The sequence below is a fragment of the Paramisgurnus dabryanus genome, chromosome 8 (assembly GCF_030506205.2).
Source record: "Paramisgurnus dabryanus chromosome 8, PD_genome_1.1, whole genome shotgun sequence".
NCBI classification, from domain to species: domain Eukaryota; kingdom Metazoa; phylum Chordata; class Actinopteri; order Cypriniformes; family Cobitidae; genus Paramisgurnus; species Paramisgurnus dabryanus.
This window is the reverse complement of record NC_133344.1, coordinates 37,935,793-37,955,663: the sequence shown is the minus strand read 5'-3', so window position 1 is coordinate 37,955,663 and position 19,871 is coordinate 37,935,793. Positions and strand designations below refer to the sequence as shown.

Genomic DNA, 19,871 nt, shown 5'->3' with positions numbered 1-19,871 from the left:
ATAAAATAAATCTATTAACATATACATTGTAGTTGTGGTGCTTCATAATTTTTGGATGAGTCCGCCTAAATTTTTGCTGGTGCTCCTAACTCTTTTAAGTTGGGAGCACCAGTGCTACCAAATAAAAAAGTTAATTTTGAGCCCTGCGTATCGAGCCCTGCATATCTATCATAGATACTCTACAGCAACCAACCGAAGAATAACCTCACACCAGCAGAAACAATGACTTTATTATGACATTGTTTATATCCCTAAAATAATAAACACAAAAACTCAGTTTTACAGCATTAAATATTCATACAGCTAGATCACACATCCTCATTCAGTACGACACAATGAGTCGTTCAGCTACATGCATGTGTTTTTCTCTAGTTGCTCTAGCACATCCTTATTTGTTCAATGGTTTTTCACTGTGAAACAGCTTGTGTTAACCTTTAAACCTTTTGATCAATAACTTCATGTGGAGAGACAAAGGCGTCCACATAACTGTGATCAAAAGACACAAAAAGGTTGGTAATTTCTGGCTTTCGCACATTAAAACGCATGTTAAAATGTGCGAAGATGCTGTCAGGATTCTGCATGGAGATACCGATAACAACTGTTTATTATTCAGAAAGAACCAATGAAATAGATGCAAAGTTCAAAACTAGAAATGAAAACAGCAAACCCAGACAAAGGTTGCTCTGTTCCAACACTATTGAGTCTGTTATCTGTCCTGTAAGCATCTTATTTCCTCTGCTAGATGAGCTGTGTTTCCTGCATGTGATCAGCATTACTGTCTGTGGTAATGGGTTTGAGGAAACACAGACAGGACAGCTTCAGTTCCAATGTCCACATTTTTTCTCAATTACTAAGGGAAATAAAAATACACCATTTTAGCTGGTGCTAAAACCCAGCAAACTGTCTTATGATCGACACACTGAACTAAAAGAAGCTTGATACGTGAAGTGGAAAAGGCTTGACTCACAACTCATTCCAAAATAAAATATAGACATTTCATTACCAACATTACTCTTAAATGTTTGAGCATGTCACAATAGAGTCAGGGTCGCAGCATTAGATGGAAATATCGATTTGTAGAGGGATGCATGTCCCTAACAAGCAATCATTTCAAACAACCTTGCATTCTGACTTATTAACACAGTTTAAGAGTTGTATTCGTCATGCTAAATAAATGCAAAGTGTCAAAAAAGCAGTTGAGCTTGTAACAGAGGATTTCTAAGCCAAACTCACACCTCTTCTTTCATACAAGTTGCGGAAAGTTCTGTACGTTATGTATCCTTGACCCCATATTCCTTTTATGGGCACTTCCCTGGAAAAGCAAGCCCATATTAATAATCATGCACATTGCGTCTTGTTAAAGGTGCAGTGTGGAACTTTTAGAAGTATCTAATGACAGAAAAGCAATATAATATACATAACTATATTATCAGTTGCGTATAAAGACCTTACATATTAAACTGTTATGTGTTTATTACCTTAGAATGAGCCGTTTTTATCTACATACACAGCGAGTCCCATTACATGGAGTTCGCCATTTTGTGCCGCCATGGTTCTACAGTAGCCCTAAATAGACAAACTGCTCTACAGAGCGGTGTGTATGGTATTTTGTCGACAACATGTTTGTCCTGTGGCGCTACCGTAGCTTCTCTATGCTTTTCGGTGAACAGTAGACTGAGCTGGTTGCATTTCACAATCTCACTGCTAGATGCCGCTATATTCTACACACTGCACCTTTAAATGAGCTTTGGTGCTTCATCCAATCAAAAAATTTAAACAAATACAATTAAATAAATCCATCGTATATTTGTGACAATGCGGATCTGCAGACCAATTTTATTTATCAAACTTACGACCTTGGAAAATCTGACCTTGAATAAAAACACATAAAACGGAAATGAAATATGACTGTGAGCAGTTCTTCAAACAGTATTGTCTGAATGAGGCCTTTAAAGAGGGCATAAAAACAAAGAGGCATGGTTTTCTTGTGCATTCAGGAAGTGATGCAGCTTTGGTGATATGCAAACATTAGTTTAGCTTTGACATTCATGAGGGAAAAGATGTTACCTGAAACACAGCGTGTGCCAGTCAGTGTTGAGGGCCTGTAGATACTGCTCATCATATATGTGCTGTCCGCAGCCTGCACACTCTGGTAACCTCCCACCAGCTGCAATAACACAAACCACATTCATACTGTATAAACACATACTGTACATACAACTAGCAATGTGCAAAACCTCCAGCTTTCATACTAGACTTGTCTGTGGATAGCATGTGATACAATGTATAACTATAAAGGATATTAACATAAAAATAATTAAGTTGTTAGGTTCTAGTTTCACAGTTGCATTAAAAGTAACATTAAGTTAATATATGTGTATTATATCTAAATTGACATATAGATGAGAAAACCTTTAAACCTTATTCATGTGGTCAATATTGATTTTAAATGAGGAGTCAACTACAGTATTAATAAATTCAACAAAACGTGACAGTGCTGCCACTGTACAGTAACATATTTTGAAAACATGAACACATCTGACCTCTTCTGATTGAACATCAATAATACATTGTTCATTCATACTGATGTTACCAAAGTAATGTTTTTTTTTCACACTAACACATCATAACATCTCAAGACCAACCTTGCACAGAAAAATATAGATGTGTTTATTCAGTGATGAAACATCATTTCTTTTGTAATAGATTTTAGAGTAAAACTAGATAGTAAAGTTTGAAGACAAACTTTATGTTGGCTTGAGAAAGCGTAGCCTGAACATTTAAAACGGTTTGACATAAGTTTAGTTTAGTAGGCTATCTGGCTGTTAGTATGTTTAAGTATGAAGGTAGCATGATTTACCATGAAGCTAGCATGATGTTAGCATGATTAGCATGAAGCTAGCATGATGCTAGCATGATTAGCATGAAGCTAGCATGATGCTAGCATGATTAGCATGAAGTTAGCATGTTAGCATGAAGCTAGCATGATTAGCATGAAGTTAGCATGATTAGCATGAAGCTAGCATGATGCTAGCATGATTAGCATGATGCTAGCATGATTAGCATGAAGCTAGCATGATGCTAGCATGATTAGCATGAAGCTAGCATGATGCTAGCATGATTAGCATGAATCTAGCATGATGTTACCATGATTAGCATGAAGCTAGCATGATGCTAGCATGATTAGCATGAAGCTAGCATGATGTTAGCATGAAGCATGATTAGCATGAAGCTAGCATGATGCTAGCATGATTAGCATGAAGCTAGCATGATGCTAGCATAATTAGCATGAAGCTAGCATGAAGCTAGCATGATTAGCATGACGTTAGCATGAAGCTAGCATGATGCTAGCATGATTAGCATGATGCTAGCATGATTAGCATGAAGCTAGCATGATGTTAGCATGATTAGCATGAAGCTAGCATGAAGTTAGCATGATTAGCATGAAGCTAGCATGAAGTTAGCATGATTAGCATGAAGCTAGCATGATTAGCATGAAGCTAGCATGAAGCTAGCATGATTAGCAGGAAGCTAGCATGAAGCTAACATGTATTGCATTGCTAGGGTACTAAGTTTGGTTGCTAGGGAGAAAATTGGCATCCCATAATGATCACCCTTCAAGCCACAAGTAAAACGGTCCAACCCCCGTGTCTCTACAATGTTCTGATGCGGAGATATAAGGCTTTGTTTATTCCGTTACTAGGGTACTAAGTTTGGTTGCTAGGGAGAAAATTGGCATCCCATAATGATCACACTTCAAGCCACAAGTAAAACGGTCCAACCCCCGTGTCTCTATGATGTTCTGAAGCGGAGATATAAGGCTTTGTTTATTCCGTTGCTAGGGTACTAAGTTTGGTTGCTAGGGAGAAAATTGGCATCCCATAATGATTACACTTCAAGCCACAAGTAAAACGGTCCAACCCCTGTGTCTCTACGATGTTCAGATCCAGAGATATAAGGCTTTGTTTATTATGTTGCTAGGGTCTTCATATTCTGTTGCTAGGGGCGTGGCTTAATACCTCAATAAGAATCCTAAGAGACTGATTGGATGCCTGAGTAAAATGAGCCCACCCCTATGTCTCTATGACACTCTGGTGCAAAGATATCCATCTGGGCTTTTTATAATGGTAGTCTATGGGAGATGTTGCTAGGGTACCCAAAATTGTTGCTAGGGGCGTGGCTTAATAGCTCTGGGGTGATCCTAAGAGACTGATTGGATGCTTGAGTAAAATGAGCCCACCCCCATGTCTCTAAGACACTCTAAAGTGAAGATATTCCATCTGGGACGCTTTTATTCCCTTTTATGGGCATGTTTCCTGCCCCATTATAAGTCAATGGGAAATTTTGGGGGCCTCTTACACCCCAGGGGTACAGCTTACACCCCATTGTGAGGTATGTTCTTACACAGCCTGTCAGCCTCCTTAAATGTGGTAAGCCACAAGTTTCTACAAGTTTCTCACTCGCAGCTATGACCCGTCAAAGTTTGTCTCAATGTTAAGTCAATGGAAATTTTGGGGTGTTTCAGCGCCCCGTTTAGGAATTCGGAAGGTCCCATCAGTTAGAAAAGATATAGCAACTCGAGTCAGATCAGACCGAAAGTCTGTCCAAAGTTTGATGGCTGTAGCTTGAAAGCTCTAGGACGAGTTAGAGTTAGAAATTTTAGTCTCAGAAGAAAAAGAATAATAATAATAACTAGATAGGTACATTTCCTGAAGAAAATGTGAAGTGGTGCTTGCCGTGGCAAATTTCGGGGGACAATATATGATTATACTCCAAGCCAAAAGTAAAACAATTCAACCCACATGTCTCTACGATATTCTGATGCGAAGATATAAGGCTTTGTTTATTCGGTTGCTAGGGTACTGTATTTGGTTGCTAGGGAGAAAATTGGCATCCACTAGTGATTACACTCCGAGTCACGAGTCAAACGGTCAAACCCCCGTGTCTCTACGATGTTCTGATGCGGAGATATAAGGCTTTGTTTACTCTGTTGCTAGGGTACTGTATTTGGTTGCTAGGGGAAAAAATGGCATCCACTAGTGATTACCCTCCGAGTCACGAGTCAAACGGTCCAACCCCCGTGTCTCTACGATGTTCTGATGCGGAGATATAAGGCTTTGTTTACTCTGTTGCTAGGGTACTGTATTTGGTTGCTAGGGAAAAAAATGGCATCCACTAGTGATTACCCTCCGAGTCACGAGTCAAACGGTCCAACCCCCGTGTCTCTACGATGTTCTGATGCGGAGATATAAGGCTTTGTTTACTCTGTTGCTAGGGTACTGTATTTGGTTGCTAGGGAAAAAAATTGCATCCACTAGTGATTACCCTCCGAGTCACGAGTCAAACGGTCCAACCCCCGTGTCTCTACGATGTTCTGATGCGGAGATATAAGGCTTTGTTTACTCTGTTGCTAGGGTACTGTATTTGGTTGCTAGGGGAAAAAATGGCATCCACTAGTGATTACCCTCCGAGTCACGAGTCAAACGGTCCAAACCCCATGTCTCTACGATGTTCTGATGCGGAGATATAAGGCTTTGTTTACTCTGTTGCTAGGGTACTGTATTTGGTTGCTAGGGAAAAAAATGGCATCCCATAATGATTACACTCTGAGTCACGAGTCAAACGGTCCAACCCCCGTGTCTCTACGATGTTCTGATGCGGAGTATAAGGCTTTGTTTACTCTGTTGCTAGGGTACTGTATTTGGTTGCTAGGGAAAAAATTGGCATCCCATAATGATTACACTCTGAGTCACTAGTCAAACGGTCCAACCCCCGTGTCTCTACGATGTTCTGATGCGGAGATATAAGGCTTTGTTTACTCTGTTGCTAGGGTACTGTATTTGGTTGCTAGGGAAAAAAATTGGCATCCCATACTGATTACACTCTGAGTCACGAGTCAAACGGTCCAACCCCCGTGTCTCTACGATGTTCTGATGCGGAGTATAAGGCTTTGTTTACTCTGTTGCTAGGGTACTGTATTTGGTTGCTAGGGAAAAAATTGGCATCCCATAATGATTACACTCTGAGTCACTAGTCAAACGGTCCAACCCCCGTGTCTCTACGATGTTCTGATGCGGAGATATAAGGCTTTGTTTACTCTGTTGCTAGGGTACTGTATTTGGTTGCTAGGGAAAAAAATTGGCATCCCATACTGATTACACTCTGAGTCACGAGTCAAACGGTCCAACCCCCGTGTCTCTACGATGTTCTGATGCGGAGATATAAGGCTTTGTTTACTCTGTTGCTAGGGTCCTGTATTTGGTTGCTAGGGAAAAAATTGGCATCCCATAATGATTACACTCTGAGTCATGAGTAAAACGGTCCAACCCCCGTGTCTCTACGACATTGTAAAGCGAAGATATCCCATCTGGAACTTTTTTATTCCCTTATATGGGCATGTTTCCTGCCCCATTATAAGTCAATGGGAATTTTCGGGTGTCGCTTACACCCCAGGGGTACAACTTACACCCCATTGTGATCCATGTTCTTACAGAGTCTACCACCCTCTTCAAATGTTGTAACCCACATGTTTCTACAAAATCCTTGAGCGGAGCTATGACCCATCAAAGTTGGGCGTAATGTTAAGTCAATGGGATTTTTTGGGTGGTTTTTCGCCCCCCTTTCGAAAACCTTGCACCCGATCGCTTATAAAAGTCATAGCAGACGTGTCCTCAATTAGCCGGTCGTTTTGAGCACTGTTTCATTGGTCTACGACAAACCGTGCGGGACGAGTTACGCGCCGAAAAAGTGTCCAGATATAAGAATAAATAAATAAATAATAAGTATGAGCAATAATAATAGTGATGCCTTGCATAAATGCAAGCACCACTAATAATAATAAGTTTAAGTGCAACAACAGTATGTTGGCTTTCTCAAGCCAACATAATAATACACTAGTGACAGCACAGTCTAAACTTTGCATGTCTTTCAAGTTTTAAACAACTGAACTCTTGACTTGAACGTGTCAGTTGTCTTTTTCAACCCCTTTTGAGCGTCTGAAACATCAACACAAACAATATGACAGTGTATACATAAAGCAGTCTGAAATCATTTTTGTCTTAGAAACTATAGACCTTATATCATTAGTAGCCAAATAATATAAATGTATCTTTAACAGACAGCCTTTAATATATTTATTACACAGTGAATGTTCAGACGAATAGACAGCACACATAAACTATGATAACACTGAATGATTATCACATGACTAGGGTTGCAAAGAGGCGGAAAGTTTCCCGTAAATTTCAGTAAACTTTCCTTGGGAATTTTGGAAAATTCACGGGAATTGATGGGAATTCAAAATAGTAATGTGTCTAAACTTTTAGGTGGTACAGTAATTCTATATGATAACAGAAAACTGGCTAGCAGAATGTAGGAGAAAAAGCATCAAAGCTTGAGCTAGCTACATGATAGCTAGTCTTATAAATGTTCAATAAAATAGTGCTAACTTACATTAAGATATCTGATTTAGATTCAGATTTATCTAGCTACTGTAGACATATTTTGGTATTTGCTAGTTAAACTATAATACCATTAGTGCTGCCTCACGATCAGTCGAGACTAATCGTTTGCGGCATAAAAGTTTTTGTTTACATAATATATGTGGGTGTACTGTGTATAATAATTATTTATACGTACATTAGTGCTGGACAAAGATTAATCTCATACATTATATATAAATAAAAAACGATATAATAATAAAACATTTCTTAAATGTATATGTATGTATGTATGTATGTATGTGTGTGTGTGTTGAAATATACATAATTTTTACACACAGCACAAACTCATATATTATGCAAAAAATAGTGCTGGGCGATTTGGCCTAAAAATAAAATCTCCGATTTTATTTTTTTTTAATTCGACTTCCGATTTTTTCCGATTCCCCCCCCCCCACTTATTAAGAAAAGCAATAAGTACAAACGGCAGACAACTTAAAGCAAATTTTGCTTTTATTTAATCAAAAGCAAGACAAATGTAACCCCCATTTTTGAGATGAATAATAAATAAATAAACACCTTCTTGGAATGCTGTTTCACGTGTGCTATGATGTTGTTGATGTTGCTATAATAACGCTACGGAAGCCCCGGGCAGCCAAAAATGAACCATTACAAAAAAATCGAATTACTTATTTTTTAAATCGCCCACAACAAAAAATTCGAATTAATTCATTAAATCGATTTTTCGCCCAGCCCTGGCAAAAAAGTACTTTTATTTTGTATGAGATTAATCTAGATTAATCTATGCCCAGCCCTAGTATAAATACACACACACACACACATGCAGGTATATAATTAAGAAACATTTGCTTGTGTATATACATGTTTATATTTATATAATCTATATTATATATAAAAATAAATAATGATTATATATAAATATATTTTTTCTTAAAATTATACATGTATGTTTGTGTATATAAACATAATTAATATACACAGTACACACACATATTATGTAAATAAAAACTTTTATTCTGCAAACGATTAGTCGCGACTAATCGTGAAGCAGCACTAAATACCATAGATCAAATATATTTATCCAAGTTTTATCATCAAAACTTACTTGACTTGATTTAGTCCTTGGGCTGATTTAGTATGGCTTCTGTGGCTTTTTATACTACATAATGGATACTCAGACATCCAATCAGTCTCCCAAGATCCTCGCAGAGCTATTAAGCCACACCCCTAGCAACCAACAGTTATATCTTCAAATCTGAATGTCATGGAGACATGGAGGTTGGTTGATATTGTTTATGCTGGCAAGCAGCCTATGGAATCATATCATTGGCCACTGCCAAGCCCCTCCCTAGCAACCAAATACAGTACCCTAGCTATCATGCTATCTTCATGCTTAATCATGCTAAATCCTGCTAGGTTAATATTAAATTATTCCTAGCTTTATGTTAGCTTCATGCTAAATTATGCTTAATCATGCTAGCTTCATGTAAAATCATGCTAGCTTCATTTTAAATCATGCTAGCTGCATGCTAAATCATGTTAACTTAATGCTAAATAATGCAAGCTTTATGCTAAATCATGCTAGCTGCATGCTAAATCATGTTAACTTCATGCTTACTTTTTGCGAATTCATGTTAGCTACATAATTAAACATGCTAACAGCCAGCTAGAATGCTAAAATAAACTTCTTAAGAAGATGTTTATCCTGTTTAAACAATATAATATTCTATATCTTCTCTCAAACTGTTTAAAACTTCCAGGCCACGCTTTGTCAAGTCAACATCAATTTTTGTCTTGAAACCCAGTGGCGACTGGTGACTGCTCCTTCGAGGGGCGCAAATTCAAAATATGTGTTCGGAGTGTCAAGTGTGTTGCTCCTGTTTTCAAAATATAGGTGTGTTCGAGATCATTCTGCCTGCGCAGACCGATTGGCGAGGTTTGCCCTCTTGCAGTCGAGGGAGGAGCTGAAGACGGAGCCGTCTAGCAGGACACCTGCTGTTTGCCGTAGTGAGGTGTGTGCCATGATTTCTTTTTTTTAAATCAGGAATGGAAGTGAATGAAATGGTGAATTTGATAAAAACAATATTACACGACACAATATAACATATTTATGCATATTAACGTGTTTTTCCTGTTTTAAAAACATGAATTCATAATGTTTATTAGTGGAACTGAAGGTTGGATTAAACTTGAAACGCACGTGATCGTTGTCATCAGTGATGCGACCAAGCACTCTGGAGAGGCTGCACCGGCTACTCTCGAAACGCTCTCGCGGTACTTAAAGGGACCATTTAACATGTCCGCCCAAAAAAAATCAATTCATACTCCACACTCCAAACAGACGGGGGGCAGTATACCTCCAGAAAAGTGAGTTGGTCTATTTTAATTTAGCAGCTGCAAATTTAGCAGCATATATCAAGTTTGATTTACATAAGCAACTAAGTTATCATTAGTCACAAAAAAAACATTCGGTCTCATTAAAATTGCAATGTTTTCCGCTACGTTTCGTGCGTCCATTTGGTGTTCATTAATCGAAGACATTTCAAGCTTCTTAGCTAATGTTACATTTTAGCATCAGCTTGGTAGATAACGGGTGAAAACCGGATCGGATCCGTGGGTAGAGCTAACTATTAAACGCTAACAGCTAAGGATGAGCAATATTTTGCATGCGATAGTCATTGCGCTTCTCGTCAGTGAAGCCGGTTTCTTGATTAAAAGTGAATCGCCATCAGCTGCTTTCAGATGGAGCCACATTTACTGCACAAAGCCGTAGTTCATGTACAAGCTGAGCATAGGTTATCGCAATGCCTATTATAAGTGAACTTCTAGCGAAATACTAACAGCATCTTACTTACCAATCGAAAAGAAATGTTGTCATTTCGGAGTCGAACCTCATTTCTTTCATGTCCATTAGTTGTCTCCAGCGATGAAAAGCAGTGCCAGTATTTACTCTGGTTCGGTTACTTTATTTATCATATTTTATTTGTGATTCCGAGCGCGTTGTTCCCTGCAGCAAATGTTTGTGGTAGTGGTAAATGTCTCTTGCTTTAGCCATTCTTCCGCTCTCTTCCCTGAACTGAAATACGTCCGAAACCCCTATTGCAAGGCAGGAAGGCATCAAGGCATGTCCGAATCCATGGCTGTCCGAATTGCATTTCTCTGAGCTGCTTTCATGAATCTTAAGCCAACAAGTCTGCTGCCTTAGTTTTCGGACGCAGCGGTAGTAGTAGACTATGGTAGTAGAGGGCTGTACTCCCACACATGCGACTTATTCGTGTATTGCAGTTTGGCTGGCGGTTATGTGCGTGGCCCGCATACCGCCTCCCATGGTCGAAACTGGTATTACAACACTAGTCGGGCTGTAGCTAGTAATTTAGCATGCTAATTCAGATTGATATTTCTGCAGCACTATACCTTGTCATTTTTTTAATGACACCTTTGCCCTTATTTTTTCTCATTCTTTTGATGCGTGTAGCTAATTTTTTAAAATCTTTTACCTCAATTATTACAAATGGCACCTTTAAAACCATATGACACAGTCAAGTGCCTTCAGCGCCAGCTCAAGTAGGACAAAATTACTTACCAGCATGCACTGCTTCAAGTCAGCCGCTGATCGGCCGGCGCAGCGCCGCATGAAGTCAAACACACCTATTTAGTTTGTTGCATCATGTGAACCCTGTGCATTATGTGATTTGTCAAAATAAGTGCCTGCTGCACAAGCGTCAAAACCGTTTATGATAAAAGAGAGGCTCACTTTCAAATACACGCAAGACACTCCCTTAACAGTAAACTCTGATTACGCATGAGATTATGCGAGTATCTGGCAAACGCGAACGTCTTTTTTATCATAAACACTTTAGCAGCAGGCACTTATTTTGATAAAACACGTGATGCACATAGGGGGTGTGGCCTCAATGGCCCTTCAGTAAGCAGCGTGCATATGACTAAAGAATGTGCAGCATAGAAATTCCCATATATACCCATTAATTTCCATGGAAAGTTTCCAGTCTTGAAAATTCCAGGAATATGACATCCAGGGTGAAGAGTTTCACTGAGTACTAGTACAGAAATTACCATGATTTACCCAGTCCTGAAAAATTCCCATTTAAAAATCTGCTTTTGCCATGCTACTTGTTAGTAGCCTACTTTATATTAGTGTACAGAGTTGACACTTGGGCCGTACGTAGTGAATGTTTTCCTGCACGCTGCACCACATTCGCACACACTGACGCACACACTTGGTAAAAGGAAACACTCATGGACCAAGTGTCTTATTTACTAAGTTACGTAGATCCTAGCTTCATACTTTGTCGCATTAAAGCAATGAAAACATGACTTAACGAAGACAGCATCAGTGACACGCGCGCCCCTCAGCATCATTCACGAGCTCATCTGAGGATCTGCGCATCTCCAGTCCATATTTTACATTCAAACACTGTATAACAGACATACAGACGGACTCACCTTCCTCCTCTCCCATGCGCTCGTCCTTCCAGGTGCAACAGAGCAGCATTAACCTCATTCAAGCCTCGAAAAGCAGCGCTTCTGAGATCAGACTCAGGAGAAATGCTGCCAAAGCGCTGCCGGCCGCTCTCACAGTCCTACGGGAACGGTTTGGCACATTAATATTAATCAAGCAACGGTACGATTCTTCTGATTGGCAACCATGGACTACTTTGGTAAGCAGGATTGTGTCATCTGGCGAATCGTACAGTGGCGAGGGCGGGGTTTATGAATATTAATAAGATGACGTCACATTGTTGCTGGCCATGGAACGTCAGCAGGTTTTTTTATTTAGGCCATTATGCATAGATGTAAGCAATATTTACACAGCCGTTATGATTGTGAAAATAACATTTTTAATACAATTTAAAGAAAAAGAAGATAAAAATAAAAACAATAAAAGAATATAAAAATTCAACAAAAATTGAAAAAATAAGGAGGGTATATCTTTTCAATATTCCATAGTCCTGGTAGCTTTACGACTTGAAAGTCCTTTCAATGTTTCAAAAAAAAATCTTCACCTTAAATTGGGTTGTAATACTGTGCTTGCATTTATGAATGTAAAACAACTTACCATTTAAAATAATACGATTTAAAAAGAAATTACGACTTTTAAAGAAGTCGTTTTCTCCATTAAACAAAACGTCATCATATTAACCACGCCCTCGTCATAGTAGGATCACAGATAACTCCTATGCTCAGAATGGCAGAATTCCTTAAACAGAAACTGGCCAACCAAACACTATTCCTGTAAACTACCTCTTGTGCAGGCACGTGCACAGATAGGGCTCAACCTGTGCAGAACACATGCCCTTTTTGTCCTTACACTCCGAAGTGCCCTTTTTTGGAGGTGTTTTATTATTATTATTTTATATATATAAATTAATGCTATTGTTAAACATTTACCTCTGTCTGTGTTTTTTACAAATATATTTATCAAGTAAAATTATTAAAAAACTAAATATTTTTGGATCCGCTCAAACTGTCTGTCAAACATCTTAACTCCGCCCCCTGAGTGCAGCGAGCTGAAGTTCCACAGCAGTCAGAGGCAGCTGAACGTCTTGCAACGGTAAATAAGTATCTTGTTGTTTGAGTACAATGCTGTCTCATTACGAAAGAAACACTAGTATGTATATAACGGCGCATGTTTTATAAATTTGAGCAGAGCCGAATTATCCATAGACGGGATTGGTCGAGTGGGCAATCAGGGGGCACTAAGAGCTCCAAACTGCGACCAAATTGAGTTTTTGACAAAGCGCGAGCAGTTTTTAAACAAGTGTTCACCCATGTGAAGGGCACCCGTGACAACAATACGGAATGCACGGTCGGGTTTTTACCGTTTTTTTTGCATGACGCGTATTAATCGTTTAACTAAAGTCAACACATCTCACGCGAGAAGACGCGCCCGCGCGGGTAAATGTTTAGCCTACATTAACACCAAAAACATATCAGATTAGAAAGGTCTTAGACATCAGATGCCCAGTTGGGAAAACTGGATAGAGATGAAAAACGTGTAAAGGATACAAGTATGTACATTTTATTGCCCTGTCACTCATTATAGTATGCAATCTGGATATAATTTATTGTATATGCATGTATCTTATGCATTGAATTAGTCAAGGGAGTTGTATGATTATTTGGTTCATAACTTTTTATTCTGAAATCAACTGCTTAGAGTTAAGTCTACTTAGTATTTAGTATATTTATTAGTAATGCAGTTATTTGCACCTTCAAAAGACCAAGGTTCCTGGTCCTCAGCACAGTTTTTGCCAGGTAGGCAGAGATACATGTTGAATATGCTAATGGTATGGCTATAGTATAGTATAATCTCCTATTTTGATCTTTAATCTCTTATTTCCCCTCTTCTCAATCACATATCAATCACACAAACATGTTAACCAAATAATAAAAATTAGCTTATAAAACAAACAGAATACCTTTTTTTTCTTCAAACATATTTTAATGTAACTTTATGTAAGCAGAGGAAAAAATTAAAATTTATATATTCTACAATTAAATAAGAGCGAGTTCACAAGAGCACTTCACAAACACATGACTACAAATAGGCCTAATACAGACAAACACCCAGGATGTAAATTGTTAAAGCCAACTTAAAAGGGCAGATATCGTTTGCACTGTATAATGCCAAGCTATCATAAAATGTCATTTTTCATTCATTAATAGTGATTTTTTTCAATCATTAATAGTGAATAAATATAAAGCTATTAAGATGATTATTAAGTGATATTTATTTGGAGGGGGTGCCCTTTTTCAGTTTCAGCACATGCCCCTCAAAAGGTCTGTGCACGGCCCTGCTCTTGTGACTGACTGTTGGAGCCCAACTCTCCTGGGTCAACCAAGGAAACACAGGGCGTGACTTATCTCTTGTAATATCTTTTGTTAATTGTTTTTTCTGTTGGAAAATTATTTTGATATAAGTAAAATGTAAATAACAAATGTGTTTATTTTGTTTTTATGATGAAGTGATTAGGCAAGCTAAGGCTTTGCATGCTCTTCGATCCATACACATCCAATATTATCAAAAATGCAACAACAACAAAAACTTTCTTTAAGTGTAAATAGAAAAATAGACTTACAAATAAATGTTTACACTTTTGCACATATAACTTGATACTGTTGAATACTTTCGATATATTGGTTACTGTTACTAAGATTTTTCATAATAAGGAACCGCTTATTTATTATGGTAAAATATAATATGAAGCTTTTTGGAGTTGTAAAAGTAGCCTATTTGTGGGGCATTGATTTTTAGTATTGTTTATAAGTGTGTAATGACTGATACAGTATTAGATCATTATTTTATCTATTATTTTATTCATTTATTATTTATTGCCTTTAGTGTGGAGATTGTGTGTGAAATTTTGATGGTGGGTACAATGAAAGTTGTATGCATACAACAACAGAAATTAAATTCAATGTGCTTTTTTATAATTTATAACGTATTTTAATAAACATGGGATTTCCTGTGATGCTTATGCATGAAGAGTGAAGTCAAATGTATACCTTCTAAGATGCCTACAATGAAACTTTCACACAAGGTATTATTTTACAAGATGTTTATGTCTTTCTTCGTTCTGTCGAGAAGAAATTACGTTTTTTGAGGAAAACATTACAGGATTTTTCTCCATATAAATAGTAATGGACTGCATTTATATAGCGCTTTCACAGACCAATGGCCATATCCAAAGCGCTTTACAAGTTGCCTCACATTCACCCCTTCATGGTGTCAGCCATGCAAGGCGCCATTCCAGCTCGTCGGAAGCTAGAGAAGAGTTTTTTTTTTTTTTGCGCGATGCTAATGGTCTAATCAGATTCAATTGAATGTGCTAAGCTATGCTAAAAGTGGCAGCGCCAGACCCTGAGATAAGCTGGATGGATTCCAAAACGGTAAGAATCAAATGTTTAACACTAGGGGAGTTGGAAAATGAGCATATTTTCAAAAAAAGTGGAGTGTCCCTTTAATGCATTTTATTTAGTAAACAAATCATATTTGTAAAATGTACATTTTTTGAATATCACTTTTTTTAAATACTCTTTGCATTATCTTTGAATAATAGACTAAAAGAACCATTTATGCAATTTCTTTAGCAAAATAAAAAGAGTTTGACTTTATTTTAAATACCTTTCAAACAGGTTCATTATATTCGCTGCGCCTCATTTTGTAGTGTCTTTTTTTTTAATAAAATTTTTACGGTTATTCCTTGAGGTGTAAAATACAGTAATTTCTATTTTACTTTGCAATTAAACTGTTGATGTGTTTCTATTGCCGTGATGTCATAATGATGGTATAACGAGAAGGATTAATTCAAATAGGACACCACTGAAAGTGAAATGCACGGACCGCTATTGGTGTAACTACTCGGCAAAAAAAGGTACAAGAAGGTTGTCACTGAGGCAATACCTTTTCAAAAAGTACACTTTTGTATCTAAAAGGTGCATATTGGTATCTCAAAGCTACACATGTACCTTAGAGGTACATATGGTTCCACAAAGGTACATTTCTGTACCAAAATGGTACATATTAGGACCTTTTTAAAAGGTACCATCCCAGTGACAACTTTTTTACCTTTTTGTCTGATACTGTTCTTTAAAGTATTACATCTCTCAGGTGTATTTCAGATTGGATTTTTGGTTTATTTGAGAACAATGATTCTAAATGTGCAAACAACTAAAGTTATACAACTACTATAATATGCAGTGTTTTACATTAAAATAACTTATTCTCCTAATACATGTGTACACATAAACTCTTTCAGTTATATAAAAGTTTTGTTTTTAGTTCATTTGAGAGTTATGATACATTATCTAAGAGATTTAAGTATTATGTGACACAAGCTTTCGGCCACTTTCATTTTTTTAGAAAGTAGCTCTCCAATGATAAAAAGTTGGAGACCCCTGTATTATACAGACCAAGAGACAGTTTTTTATTTATTTGAAACATTTTATTTATTTTCACTAGAACAGGTAAAATGCCAAGATTTTCGGGAACTGGTAAGAATGTAGGTCATTGAAAAGTGCAACGGCCCGCCCCTTTATTTAAATAAGATGTAAATACCACGACACAATAGACAAAACCTGGTATAGGGCTCACAGGCAGGTCAAATACAGCACCAGGTATAAGCAAAAATGATAAAGTGTCTTTTAGATGGTTTGGAAAACAGCATAAACCAAATTTTGTCGAAACGAGACATTTTATATTTAGTAATACATTGGTGATTGAGGCATTTTGGGAAAAAGAACGCACATGATTTGTAACACTTTATAGAGCATTACATGCATAACACACATAACACACACTCACACACACACTGTACTGCACACACATCCCACATCTTATCAAAATATCTTATACAGTTTTGCAAGTTCCACAGTGACTAAAATGCATTAGTTATTTAAAGCGAACAAAAAAAAAGTTATTGTCATGTGTACTTGATAACTGGTCAAAATGTCAAGTTTAAATGGTGCAAAACAAACAACATGGCACCTGCTGTTTAATGATCCAACCTACGTTAAGCATAAGATATATATATGTATGTATGTATGTATGTATGTATATACTAATTCTATGTGAATACACAATGATTAACAAAACACATTCTTGGTCAAATAATGGAAGCACCTGTTCCCTCTCCAGACCGAGGAACAACATAAGCACATCTTTTTCCGTTTTCCATGTTCAAAGTAAACATACATAATGTACAAGTCATATCTATGATTACTGCTTTACAGATTTGGTCATTTTAGCTTTTTTTCATTCTCTGGACTGGCACCAAAACTATTTATATGAGCACAAAAGTTTAAGCAATCCAACACAATGTAGCCATCGTTCATTTCTGCGTATTATTTAGCACAATCAGAGCAAACGTCTTCATACTTAACACAATATGCAGAAATGAATATTGCCATCGAGCTGTCACTGTCTGTGGTCTGTTAGTAAAGATCTCTTTCTTTAATATGCATATTATGGCCGACAAAAAAAAAACTGCTGGCAATTATGAAGTATTTTAAATCAAGAGATCTAGGCTGGTGATTTTTTTAATACTTCAGAGCTTGAACCTTAAATAATGAAGTTGTTTCAGAAAAGCCCAAGGGGCGTTTCACATTTCAAATATAAAATCGTGCGGGAAAACGCAAACATATTGCTTTCCCCTGTCATTTCCTACGCACTTTCGACTGAGCATTCTTAAAAGTTGAAGTATTTTCAATTGTCTATTTGCGAGCCAAAGACACTGTGATGTGAATCACTCCTAAATCATCTAAATGGAGGGGGGGCATCTAATAAAATTGAGAACATAGAGATTAAACACTAATAAAAAAAAAATATTGCATTAAGATGCAATGTGTTGCATATATTTTTTTGTCTATAAAAAACTATTTTTGAGAGCATTAAGGCTTTTGGCTTTATACAGTATTTTGGTAAATTGTAGCTGTATTTATGAATATTAAACAGAAAGCTTACAGTATGCTGTCTTCTTAAAGATTTAGTGTAATAGGCAAACCTCTACACTAAAGCCAGATGTGAAATCGTTCAACCCAAAGTTTCATCAGCAGTATGACAGGACGCTTTAATGTGTACCTTAAATGTGTTGGCAAAGACAAAAAAGGATGATGTGCAGATATTTGCCATTGCTTCGGAAGATGGAGTGCTAAGCTATCAATGCAACTGAACACAAGAGCTTTGGGTGTTTTCATAAATGTCAGAAAATAAGAGGTTGGTGTTTAAAACACCCTTACCAGCTAAAATAAAAACGCTAAAAAACTAGTTATGCAATAACTACAATATGAAACACTGAATGTGCCATAAACAATGAGAATTGGAATAATCGTGAGAAAACACTAGACGTTGTATTAGCATACAGGACTCTGGATTTGTTCAAAATATTTACTATCAGTACAAAACGTAACATTTGTGCATGATGGGATTGTTTGTTGGAGTAAAGTACATTCTAGAGCATGCAGTAGCACCATGTTTCTTGAGGTCATTCACGTCTCAAGAGAGTTTATTTTCTTTTCCGTCCGCAGTATTTTCCTTGACAGCCCGCTCCACCTGGAGGAGAATACCACACAAACACATCCAAGAAAAAAAAATGAAAAATAAAATACAATTCTGCAGAATCATCATTAAAAGCTAAATTTTACAATTTTAATGTTACATAACAATACTAACAAAAACATCACTGTTCAATAAATTGCATGCATTAATAATAACCAGAATAAAAATATGAAAAGATGTGATAGTAAAATTTAAAAATCTTTTTTTCTAATTAAACAACCATCCTGATTTTCTATAACACTTTATATTTGTTGTCTTTAAATACTTTTGTTCTGGACAGGGTTAGGGTTAGGAGTGGGTTTAGGGTTAGGTTCAAAAGTGTAATAACATGAAGATACTTTAAGTGCAACTTACATCATTTTTTTACAATGTAACAATTGTGTACACAGTTGCATTTAAAGAATCTACAGTACATGTTATTACATTTTTGATCCTAACCCTAAACCCGCTCCTAACCCTAACCCTGTCCAGAACAGCACAATAAATACAATGTATTAAAAAAATTTCTTGATATAACTGAAAAATATTGTTTTTATCTATTGTGAAAAGGCATTTATTTCAGACATTAAATAGTAAGCAATGCTAAACGTCAATACGTTTCTTTTATGTTAGCTGAGCCTCAGTTAAGAGGATGTAGGCCAGTGTTTGGTGTGATTTAGGATTAGAACATGCAGATATATGAGAGCAGTGATTATGTAGGGATTAAACTCAAATCTGTCATACCTAGATAACCTCCTCCCAGGAATCCAGGCAGTCCACCTCCATATTTGGCTGCTTTGGCTGTAAAAATAAAAATAAATACACTTCATGACTGGTCCAGATGAGTCAAGTTTCTTTTCCACACAATAAAATTGAATGAAGAACCGAACTGATGTTTTAAAACCATACTCATAAGTTTTTTAACTGGCTTGTAGGCAGAGGCGGCCTTAGCTATGTTTCAACCGTTTCAATTGAAACGGGCCCCGCCCTAAAGGAGGGCCCCAGCCAGGCGCAAGAATGTTTGAACGTGGGGCTATGATTCCTGCACGGGGGAGCTCACATTGTCAGTGCCTGTGGATGTTAAGCAATCACATATCTTTCATTTTAAATCAATTAATTTCTGCTCTTTATTTTCTCTCGGACGTTCATACGCGCTTTAGCCTGTAGAAATCGGATTATTAATATGAAATGAATGTATTTTATAAAAAAATATAGAACTGCATTAATATTTATTAAATGTCATTTAAATTATTTTTAAAAGTAATTTCTTTCATTTTTATAAATCAATGTAGAATCGTTTACAGCAGCATCACGGTGCTTCATAAAAACTCTAAGAAAACGTGCACATGTGGATA

The 19,871-nt window shown here is 37.0% G+C and overlaps 2 protein-coding genes across 14 annotated transcripts in view; both read right to left on the bottom strand.

The window, feature by feature from the left end:
- limk1a (LIM domain kinase 1a) overlaps positions 1-12,120 on the bottom strand; it is a 69,533-nt gene extending 57,413 nt beyond the window's left edge. The window contains exons 1-2 of the mRNA XM_065281755.2: positions 11,925-12,120; positions 2,068-2,167 (exon numbers count right to left, since the gene is read on the bottom strand). Of these exons, the coding sequence (XP_065137827.1) occupies positions 2,068-2,167; positions 11,925-11,982 (158 nt within the window). The 5' untranslated portion in view covers positions 11,983-12,120. The remainder of the gene's footprint in view (positions 1-2,067; positions 2,168-11,924) is intronic.
- A 4,284-nt stretch (positions 12,121-16,404) lies between these two features.
- The window catches only part of elna (elastin a), a 77,456-nt gene continuing 73,989 nt past the window's right edge, over positions 16,405-19,871 (bottom strand). For all 13 annotated transcript variants that reach the window (XM_065281743.1, XM_065281753.1, XM_065281751.1 and 10 more), the window contains 2 exons: positions 19,261-19,317; positions 16,405-18,531 (listed from right to left, as the gene is read on the bottom strand). In XM_065281743.1, coding sequence (XP_065137815.1) covers positions 18,485-18,531; positions 19,261-19,317 — 104 coding nt within the window. In that variant the 3' untranslated portion in view covers positions 16,405-18,484. The remainder of the gene's footprint in view (positions 18,532-19,260; positions 19,318-19,871) is intronic.